The sequence below is a fragment of the Anopheles funestus genome, chromosome 3RL, assembly GCF_943734845.2.
Source record: "Anopheles funestus chromosome 3RL, idAnoFuneDA-416_04, whole genome shotgun sequence".
Classification (NCBI taxonomy): Eukaryota; Metazoa; Arthropoda; class Insecta; order Diptera; family Culicidae; genus Anopheles; species Anopheles funestus.
This window is the reverse complement of record NC_064599.1, coordinates 77,866,823-77,878,252: the sequence shown is the minus strand read 5'-3', so window position 1 is coordinate 77,878,252 and position 11,430 is coordinate 77,866,823. Positions and strand designations below refer to the sequence as shown.

General features: G+C 42.8%; 1 protein-coding gene across 3 annotated transcripts; it reads left to right on the top strand.

Moving 5' to 3' along the window:
* Positions 1–157: 157 nt before the first annotated feature.
* LOC125768157 (LIM domain kinase 1) lies at positions 158–10,515 on the top strand. 3 transcript variants are annotated; one of them, XM_049435451.1, is made up of 9 exons: positions 523–738; positions 1,950–2,049; positions 2,476–2,590; positions 2,684–2,814; positions 2,882–3,106; positions 3,252–3,344; positions 3,492–3,883; positions 3,965–4,922; positions 4,998–10,515. In XM_049435451.1, exons 3-9 carry the CDS (start codon positions 2,528–2,530, stop codon positions 7,405–7,407), a joined length of 4,272 nt encoding a protein of 1,423 aa, XP_049291408.1. In that variant the 5' UTR covers positions 523–738; positions 1,950–2,049; positions 2,476–2,527; the 3' UTR covers positions 7,408–10,515. The 3 variants fall into 3 exon arrangements, with proteins under 3 accessions (XP_049291407.1, XP_049291408.1, XP_049291409.1); XM_049435452.1 differs by lacking the exon at positions 523–738 and adding an exon at positions 778–1,860; XM_049435450.1 differs by lacking the exons at positions 523–738; positions 3,252–3,344 and adding an exon at positions 158–476.
* Positions 10,516–11,430: the final 915 nt, after the last annotated feature.

Below are 11,430 nucleotides of genomic sequence, written 5' to 3'. Positions count from 1 at the left end.
ACTGTTTTTTGTACTTAAAGTTTGATGCAAATAGTTCAAAAAATTGCGCAATTTCCGCCCTACCGGATGGTTCAAACAAAGTGCCTTTTTTTTGACGGCCTTTTACAGCAACTGTCAAAATGCATACGACCAAGGTTACTAGAGCCTCTCGGCAACAATTCAATGTCAACAAAATGACAAACACATAAAAAAAAGTTCAAAACCGTATGAAATGAAAACCTCTGCTGCGTTCGTGTGCGAGCAGGGAAAATTTGCTCAATTTCCGCGAATGGATAAGGAAGTGCAAATGTAGAAGAAAATGCTCAAGCTAAGCCGCTATGTGAGTGGTCGATAAATAAAAAGATCCTGCTACGCTAAAACGCTCTTGTGGTGCAGTGCAGTGAAGAATTCGCCCCAAAAGAAGGAAACGGCAGGGAGGGCGACGGATCAGTTTGCGAAGGAAAAAAATGCAACGATGGGCGAAAACGGGGCAAAAGGTTCGTGAGTTTGGGTGAATTATGTTTGCCGTATGTAATTGTCGGCAGGTTAAAGTAATGTGTGATGAAATAATGCTCCTGGGTATGCTGCACGCTGCGCTATTTAACGACAAATTCACATATGAAGCGATGGGGTGTGCGTGGGTGTGTTAATGCTTGTGTAGTTTTTTTTTGTGTGTATGCCTCTCTCTTCCTGTATGCTGATACTGCAATCTAGTGCGCGTGTTTGAAGTGGCAAAGCAAAACAATTTAAACAGAAACTGTACGTTTCGGATGATGGAAAGGGCTGTTTAATATAACAACACCGCTCATATCAGTTAAGAACTCTAATGCGAAATAATTCTAGAACATAAAACATTCCTAAGGCCGTTTCCCTTTCATTCGCACATATGCGTTGACATGTTGTTTGGTAATATTGCGTAGAAATATGCGTTGCGTACGAGCGAGCGAGACCCACGCTTGTGTGCGTGTGTTTGCGTCCCAAAGGTCGAGGGATGCTTACTATGTTTACGATATGCGGTTTACGATGCGACCATGACTCATGCGACGCTTATGCGTTTGGGCTCATTGGATAATGTTGTCACCGATGACCATTGTCGCTTAATGTGCGCGAGTATGTGTGTGTGTGATTGCGGCATTGCATGGAATGCAGTGTGCCAACAATAAATAAAAACAAATAATAAGTGACTTATCAAGCGGAAACCGTGCCTTTCTCACGTAGCCAAAGGATCGCGTAATATTATGGATTGGCTCGCTTGATGTCCAGTTTCGAATGGATGTGTCCATCACGCAAAAATGATGGACCATTCCCATTAGAGACACCGTTTGATAAGGGTTGTGAACAAAATAGAGCCAAAAGTAAACAACGACAGCAAGCCGAAAATAAGACCGTACCGCGCTGCACCTGACCTTGACATTTCATTCATTAAAAGAGAGAAGAAAAAAAACTCTGAAGAAACGCTAGAGCGTGCCTTCTTGTGCGCTGTGTTTAAGATCGATATGTTGCATTTAGAAAATAGATTTGAAGCAATGCGCTAAAATGCGAAGTAAAGAATGGTGTACAGCCACAGGCGGAATGAAATAAGAACGGTAGAAACTTTAGCTGAATAGTGAAAGCAATTGAACGCATGCCAAATCCAAATGAAAACATTACCCAACATCACGAGAGAGAGAGAGAGCGAGATAGCATTCGTTGTGTGCAAAGGGTAGAGGGGAATGAGTATGTTTCGCTATGTTCAACTTAATGAACTAATTTGCCCTAAGTAGGCTTCTATCGTATCTATACGCAAGCGAAACGTGAATTGCAAGGGGTGAGAAGGTTAATCAAGCAATCAGCATCGTGCGAAGGGCCACCGGTTTTTTTCATGTTGATTACAACACAGCTGTACGGACATTAAGTGCAATAGAAGCAACAAATTCACATCGAAAACATTGAAATTGTTATCACAACTTTTTTCTTTTTTTATCTTGTAGGGAATCCATGCTCAACTGCATGCGCTAGCTGCTACAACACGATAGAACCGGAACAACATGTGGCCGCCGTTGGTCGGTTGTGGCATACAGAATGCTTCAGGTAAGCCGGAGCACTTATCGAGCATGATAACCAAGATGAAACGGACAAGCCAGTGCACTCGGGTTGATGGTTTAAAGATTGGCATGAATATGGCTGTTGCATTTCGCGCCCCGAACGTTCATTGTGTTTTGTATCATATCTGAAAGAAGAAGGCTGTAAGGCGCAAAAAAAAACGTGTTGTTTGTACCGATACACTAACACACGAACCCATAAACAAGTGCCTCCGAAAATCCGAATCAAAGTACTTCCATCGATTGAACATGGACCAGGGTAAATGTTTCGCCAGCAGCCCAACGAGACGGGGAGGTTTTAATTCGTTTACAGTGTGCTAATTAAATTTACCATTTGCAATGAACATTTTAAATGAACCCTTGTTGTGGGTGGTTGTGTGTGTTTTTTTTTTGCTGTCCCTATTTCCTACATTAGATGTTCGGTTTGTGATGCACGACTGTCGAGCTGGTATTTCGAGAAGGATGGTATGCTCTTCTGTAGGGATGATCATTGGTCGAAGTTTGGCGAGCGCTGTCAGCAGTGTACGGAGGTAATTGTACACCATATGCGATGTGTGTTGTTTTTTTAAAGCGCTTATCGCTGAATAAATAATTCACAACTGTTTTTATCTCAACTATTTCAGTTTATCTCCGGACCTGCGATGTTTGCCGGTGATCACAAATTCCATCCGGAATGTTTTCGTTGCGAACTGTGTAAAGTGTTTATTGGCGACCGGGAACCTTACGCACTGCTGGAACGATCGAATCTATACTGGTACGTACGATCGGATACGCATGCAATTTGATAGTGCTGATATCAATGCATTCTTTGCTTTTTACAGTGGCGCGTGTTACAACACTAAAAAGACAGCATTGGAAGTGAATCGAAATGATACGATAGTTTTACCATCGAAAGACCGGCACAAACTGCCGCATTCCATCCGGCTGGTGGAGATACCCTGGAGCGGCAATCGATCTGATCGTATCCGTTTGGCAACGGACGAAAAACCGTACAGTACGACCGGGAAGGGTGTTGCCAACGGATGCAAATGCGTTAGAATAACGGAGTAAGTAGCATCCTTACAGTGCAAATGTGCCCTTTGCTTTCTACTAACCGAACCTAACTAACGTGCTTTTGTGTGGTGCTGCTTTCTTTGTGGAATCGTGCGGATGACGCTTGTGGTAAAACGCATAAATTAATGCTCCCCATAGGGTGTTCTGTACCGCGTACGGACAGATAGGAAAGTACATTTTCTCGTGTATTAATACCGCGTTGGATTCGTGCTGTGGTTTCTTTCACTTTAGGTAAATAACATATATACATTATTTTTCAAAGATTTAACATTCATCTATTATTAATTTCCCAAGCTTTACTGATAAGAAACGCCTTTCTTACATTAATCTCCGATCGGTGGTAAAATTAACATTCTTTTATTTGTTCCATTTTCGTAGAGTAACGCTCAAGTCAGATTTGATGTCTCTCCGGGTTGGCGATAAGGTGCTGGAAGTGAACGGTACACCCGTACGCGACGTACCGCTGGATAGTTTGCAAAATCTCATCGAAGCCTCAGCGGGGAAAGCACTTCAGCTGACGGTGGAACACGATCCGGAAATTGTTGAGCAACCGGCGCCGACAGTTAACAGTGGCGAAGGAGTCCTCTCTGCTTCTTATAGTGGTACATCAAACTGTCCAGATGAGTTAAACAATAACGAGGATGATGAATCTACACGGAGTCTATCGCCCAGTAAGCTTGAGCGCATATTCAAAAAGAAGGATGAAGGTTACATGAGTGGATCGTCGAGAAAGTTACAGAAACGTTTAAAGGATGTCAATTGCAATACTGGTAAGAAATGTTTATGGCAACGGGTGCACAAAAAGAGGACATATTTTAGTAATGTTTTTAAATTTTTCCATTACCATACAGCTACCAATAGTTTAAAGGAGAAGGAACGCAGCTCAAGCATGTCCCGGTTGCTAGACGAACATCGCACCATACCTACGGGTAATGAATTTTACGACCTCTCGCGAACAAAATCATTTCGCGTGGAAACGAAAGAGGCACGCATCTTCCGTGCTTCGGATCTGGTGCAGGGCGAACTACTGGGGAAGGGATTTTTTGGACAAGTGTTCAAAGTGACGCATCGCGTTACCCAGGAAGTAATGGTGCTAAAGGAGCTGTACCGTGTCGATGAGGAAGCGCAGAAAAATTTTCTCAAAGAGGTTGCCGTGCTGCGGTCTCTTTCGCATCACAACGTGCTCCGGTTCATTGGTGTGCTGTACAAGGACAAAAGGTTGCATCTCGTGACGGAATTCATACCGGGCGGTTCGTTGAAGGAGTTGATACACGATTCCGGCCAACCGCTTAGCTGGGAACAGCGGATATCGTTTGCACGGGATATTTCGTGCGGCATGAGTTACCTACACTCGATGAACATCATTCATCGGGATCTAAATTCACTCAACTGTTTGGTGCGCGAGAACGGTACGGTGATTGTGGCCGATTTCGGCCTGGCACGGATCATCAATCAACCGTTGATAAGTACCACGGCGTATGAAAAATGTACCGTACCATCCAATGGCAATGGTACGATCGGACGCAGGGGACGACCGCGCCGGCAACGATATACGGTGGTGGGAAACCCGTACTGGATGGCACCGGAAATGATGCGCGGCAACAGGTACGATGAAAAGGTGGACATCTTCTCGTTCGGCATCATGCTGTGTGAGATCATTGGACGTGTGCAGGCCGATCCGGATTATTTGCCTCGCCTGCCAGACTTTGGGCTGAACGAGAAAGTTTTTCGGGAAAAATTTTGCGGCCAATGTCCGGAGCCTTTCTACAAGATTGCCTTCCTGTGCTGTGATTTGAACCCAGATAAGCGGTGAGTGCAAATTGACACTTAACGTATTTTTTTTTGAGGTTTTCATCAATTCTTATTTTTTTTTGTTTGATTCAGGCCTCCATTTCATGTACAGCAGGGTTGGCTTGAAACAATGGCCACTGTAGCAGCCCTACAGCGTCCCATTCCGTCAAGAATCGTCGATGAAATCGAGAACTTTAAGGGTCTGCAAAGCACGGAATCAAGTTTGTGTACAACTCCGGACGGTTTAACGACTCCTCCACCTTCATCCGTTGGCTATGGTCTTAAACCATCGCTCAGCCGGAAGCGCATTTGTGAGGGAAAGGAAGAAGACCATGCGGAACGGCAACCTAAGATGACCGATGTACAAACGACGAGTCTAGACATGGTGGACGGTGTGTGTAATGTGCCTGTAGATAGTAATGTTCGTATGTCATGTGCCACCATCAGTGCTGCTCCGCCTACGGAAGGAATCAACGGTGCATCTGCGCCTACACAACCAGCTGCAGGAGGGCCAGGTTTCATTGTTGTGGATTTTAACGATATACCAAAGTCACCACATCTCGGGAAAGATTTCTCCGCCAACGGGGATCGCATACGCGACAGTATACGTGCGAAACGACGCCAGCGTATGATGTTGAGTCGAGAGAATCAACGAAAATCACTCGATTCTAGTTTGTTAGCTGCTCGGCTTGGTCCTACAGATCGGTTAACCGATACAAGCGGTACGACCGATGACGGTTGCGCCTCGGAACCGATCAGTTTAATCATGACAAGTGAAATGATTGCAAAGGAAGCTACTGGTAATGTGATTGAACGACCATCAACGGACCAGTTACTTGCTTCGGTAAAAGATAGCTTGGAGCGTAATGAATCCTCGCGTCAGCAAGGATCGCAAACACGTGACCAACAGATTACTGTTGGAGATGAAAGTACCGTCGTGGATGAACAGTTAACACAACAGAAAACGAAACATTACGGTGAGAAAGGTTTCATAATTCACCTTCAAAATGGACACCTTACGCTGAACAATGTGCGCGATCTGGAGAACTGTTCGGACTTTGATTCGAGTTGCGATACCAGTTTGAACTACATGGAAGTAAACGGCAATCGAGTGGACAATGAAGGATGCGAATCGATCGTCAGTCACGCAGAAAGCTGTGTAACTAATGTAACCCACACGCTTACGGATCGTGAAAGAGCCATCTTTCCTTTAGGTGAACGTAAAAAGTGTGAAAAAGAAAACATTGCGCTTGATGAAGGATTGAAACCCCTGCCTGTGGAAACCAAAAAGAATTTTTCTTCATTGAAAGCTACCTCCCCATTGGCATCGATTCCTCCGGAAAGTAACAGCACAACAGCGAGGTTGGTGGATGGTAGTGTCATGGCGGTGAAAAGAGAGGAAAAATCATTATCCGCCAGTGCTCATAAAGCCGTCCAATATACCAGGAAGTTGTTCCGCGTTGCTGATCCTTCCACGGGTGCAAGTACACCATCCAGCTCTAAACATAACCAAGACATTGCTGGAACGCATCGTTCGAGTGCAACAGCGGGCATGAAAAAAGCTGGACACGTCCGTACGGCTTCATCGGAACGGTCGATATTTTCTACCAAACAAAAAATATCTCCCACGTCCGATCCAGAGCCGCAAACTGGATTTGGGGGAACGACCTCCACAGCAACGCTGATCGCGAACGATCAAGTGATGGGCGATCGTACCGGTAAATCAAATGTTGTAAAACCATCTGTCCATACTATGGTGCATTCGTACAAATCTAAACCAAATGAAACTGCAGATGTTAGTCACAGGGGGCAAACGTTACGGTTATCGTCAGGGAAACGCACTGGCGGGGTGGTTGGGAAGTCTGGAAGTCGAAGTAAAACGCCTGTAGTTGCTGACAGTGCGGTTTGTGTCGATGGGATGATCCCATCCAGTGGCAAACCTCCGATCAGTTGTACCGGCGGTGGTGTAAGTTCTGCTGGCAACCTGCTCAAGATGAGCAAGGGCCGTACGTATCGTCCTGTAGAGCGGATGACCGTGCACTACAATGAAGTTCGTGCCAGCTCAGGTAGTAGGGAAAAGTATACATCGACACTTTCGCCAACGGTCGGCAGAAGTGGTAATAATTCACGTCCAGAGTCTCCTTCACAGGCAGCTCCCAATGGAAGCCGGTCAGTTGCTGGCAGCACTAGCAATGGTTGTCGCAGCATTGGCATTCTTTCCCCAGCTAGCATTAGACGACTTAACGCTCGTCTGGTAGAGGCGCGCAAGGTAAATACCGGTTCGTCGCAGGACCAATCGGGGGCGGCAGCATTTAAGGGCAAAGCAGTTGGCCCAATGCTACCCCTGCAAGGTATAACGAAAGGGCCTGGAATGGCACGCAAAGTGCCATTGTCTCCGTCTAGTCCGGTGCGTGGTGGCCCGGTACATGGTAGTGTCGTGGCCGGATGCATTAGAGAGCGAAAGGTGCTATCACCGACCGCCCTTGTCAAGGTGCCCAAGTAAGTAGAGCGGACAAATTGCTTGCTCACAATTAAAATAGTACCTTTTAAACGTTTATTGTCGTTTAAGACACAACACACAAATTAACTGCTCAGCTAACGATCTTAGGGAAACGGACGTTCGTTATTGAAAGTTATATAGAATCTTGACAGAAGATTCTTAGCTACTCGCTAAGTAAAAATGTGCTACGATTCGTGCTAAAGTGGCTCAACAAACTCTAGTAACGGATGATACTTTCACGTGGGGACGTGCTACCGTTTAAAATCAATTTCTCAAGGCACCTTCTTATTCCGTGCACCTCTTGTTCCAGGCACAATTCTACTCAGATAGCCACCTTTATTAATTCTCTCCCAACACAAAACAGTGTATACAGAAAAAAGTGCGAAAATCTGTACTGGTGTTACAAGACTCGGTTCATGGCCTCACGATTACTTTAGGAAGATGACATTAGACGCGTTACTGCGTGTGACTGTGTTGGTGGTGGAGCGAGCCTGCTCGCACCATTTACACACGCATGTGAAAGTTTAACGTGCAAAGACGATTTCATGTATTTGTGTATAGATAATGTGTAGATTTATTAGGTTTTTATTCCATGCAAATGCCATTTTTGGTTCGAAAATTACGATATTCCAGAGCGACTATAAATTCCCATTCCCTGTTTGAACTGAATGACGAAATGTCTTATAAAGAACTTAAGCTTTTTTTTACAATTTCAAACACTTTGTTTGTGTTTGTTCTTTTAACAACTTTAAGATTTTTTTTCCTCTCGTGTGTATCCCTAAATGATCTCGCTTTTTCTCCCGCTCTCTCTCTCTCTCTCTCGCTCTGACTGATACTTAGCCTCGAGTAGTTTTTTGTCTCGATTTTTTTTCTGAAACGATTGTAAAACTTATTACACTTAAATCATTGCAAATTATTTTTTGCTTTCTTCCTTTCAAATTGTACTAAATGTATAACGACACGATTAATAGAGGAGATCCCCCTTCTCCCCAAAAATAGCAAGATGAAGTTACTAACCGGACTGTGATATTGTGGTATATATATATACATAGCACGTCGTTCTAGTGTGCGCGCATACATACATTTTCTTTCATGCGTTTACACTTAGATAAGAATGGCCGGTGGCCACCAAGCCATGTAAAAGATTGCAAACTAAAAAAGACAATGCGTAAGCAGGATACGATGGACAAGTGGCACGCGCCACTAGTGGTGTGCGTTTAGCGTTCCAAATTTTATTAATGCTCTAAGTTTTAGCGAACTTTTATTCACAAACACCATTTTAAGTTAGCTTTAAGTAGTTGCTAGCAGTGCGTTAGGGGGGCAGTACGTTCTTGGTGTTGTTAGTCAAGAGACGTGGCGTGAGAGGACAGAAATGAAACGAAAAAAAAAACACAAAAGAAGCGATGATACGATCTGGGAAATCGATATGAAACCTAGAAATGCAATGTAAAGTGCAACAAGATTGTAATGTGTAAAGTAGATAGTAATAAGTAATGTTAGCAAGTAAAGCGAAATGGTTAGAAGTGTAAAGTTGGTGCAATGTACAAGGGACGCTTCCCTTTGTTCACACAAGGAATATGGAGTCGGTTTATACTAAGCGGTGCAAAAGTTCTATAGGAAATTAACAGTGAAATGTGCATTAGAACTATTCCAAAATGAAATATTTTTGATTTGCAATATGCGGAATGTATGAAATGTGTGTTTAAAAAAATCGGTTCGATCGGATGATCGATACAAGTGCAATATACCATCGGTGGTAATGGCATAAAAGTGTGAACCGTGTAAGTATTTGGAGCAATATGAAAGTTTTTTGTAAACCTTAATCAACTTTAAATCCGTTTTTGCCTTCAACTTTTTTTTGCCTCGAACTGGGAAGGTTTTGATCCTACTGCATGTGCCGGGTAATGCAAGCCACCCTGTGCACAGGATGTATGTAAAATGTATTAATTTATTGTTCAATTTTTTCGACTTTCCGGCCGAACAAAAGCGCGCACAAAGGAAATTTTATGCAGCGAAAAAGAAGAATTGTGTTTTTTGTTTCGTGTGTGTGTGTGTATGTCTCATTGAACACTCTCCAAAAGAATACACACAAAATGGTGAAACATTTTTGCCGATATTTACTAGTTACATGCCGATCAATTCCGGTTTTTTCGCAATGAGGCACAGTTTGCGGCAACATGGTGGTGGGTGTGTTTGGATGTTGAGTCGCAATGTTTGAATTTTCTACTGGCCACAGGATAACCCTCTGTTTCGCATGGCATGGTTTTTCTTTTTCTGGTGCAAATGGCGATTATTTTTATCGCGTCCAAGTGCGTTGGCGGAAAAGTGCATTGTTGTGTTAATATATTTTTTTCCTTCTTTTATTTTGTTCTGAATGTTGTGCATTGTATCTGCACGGTTAGACGCGCTTGGATTGATACGCAACCTTTGGGTCGCGTGTATCCTTCGTGTGTGTGTTTGGAAAATGCTTATTTTCCGTTACGATGTTTCCGGCGACAAATACAAAAAAAAGCTCCCGAAAATGTTATTAACGGTGCATTATTTATGTGTTATCGAAAACAAGACTTTTGCATCCAGCCGCGTAGAACAATGGCGCATCGTAACAAAGATGGCGTAAAATGGAGTTGAAACAAAAATAGATGGGAAAATTGGCAGGAAATGTAAAATGTGGAATGTTTAATTTTAATTTGTTTGTAAAGTAAGGAAAACAGCAAAAGATTTCTTCCATGTACCAAGCATGGAGATTCGCGTGTATTAACACGCAGGTCAGGGATATTGGAAACCGAATCATAAAGGATACTTAAAGTCTGTAAATGAATCATTTCATTTATGTACACGTTAACCAGTGGCAGGGTGGAAAAAACATCGTTAAACACTATTCCAAGCAAGTAAAAGTCATGCCACAGAGACGGTAGGATACGTTTTATTTGACACTAATTTATTAACACACTGATAAATGCTTCTTCTTCTTGCCATCTTTACTCGTTGCAAAACAATAATCGAGCAAAGGCAATGCACGAGTTTTATAACTATGTGTTACACACTGCTGGCTGATTGGATATGTGTTAATACTTTTTCTAATCGTAATAAAGTTAAATATGGTACAGAAAAGATTCACTGAACTTTTCCAATGCAATGGTTTCCGTTCATGATGATACAAATGGACAACATCAAAATTCAAGAGAAAAACCGCATTCTCTCGGCATTCGAATATTTATCTTTTTTAATGATAATTTCAGAACCAGCTGTAGGCAGATGTTTCCATCTCGGGTATGTTGAAGATGATCATGTAAATTTTCCTTCAAAGAAATGATTCGTCTGTCTTGGCGTAGCAGCTTGTGACCGCTGTCACACTAAATCACTGCTACCGGTGGTGATTTGGAAGCTGATCGTTGCACAGGTGAGTGTATGCAAATTTTATTCATTAAGTAAAATTACGTTAATAAAATTCAAATTTCCGTTGGATGCTTTTTACCATTCCGTACCGACTGCTTTGAGGTATTTTGTTTTGGTTTTCTTACATTTGCTTTGCGTTTCATATAAGTTCGTGGAAAAGGAAATCTTTCGAAAATATCGATAGAATCACTTAAATAATCGAAGTTAATAGGCATGTTAGTGTTCGTAGCATTTGCCCAGGGGCTATAGAACAACTATAAAGTAGTTTTAAATTATTTCCACTAAGTTGGATTCTAAAAGAAGCTAATCCTTAGCCAGACGGAATGAAATGAACTTTTTTTGGACAATATTGTGTGAAAACGATCCTAGTTAAAGAAAGGTTAAGCAGCCGAAGCAGTGGCCAAGGTTCTAATATGTATTTGGTGGGACTGAAAATGGATCATTTATTACGAGTTGCTTTCATATGGCCAAACACTATATTCAGATCTTGACAGTCAATAACACAGATACGGATATAATTGGTCAATATAAGAGGCGCTGTGATCCATGTGTGTTGTGTCGGGTCGTAAACTCAAGCAGCTTGGTTGGGAAGTGATAAGAAATCTGGATACAGAAGAGTGTGTGAAAGTT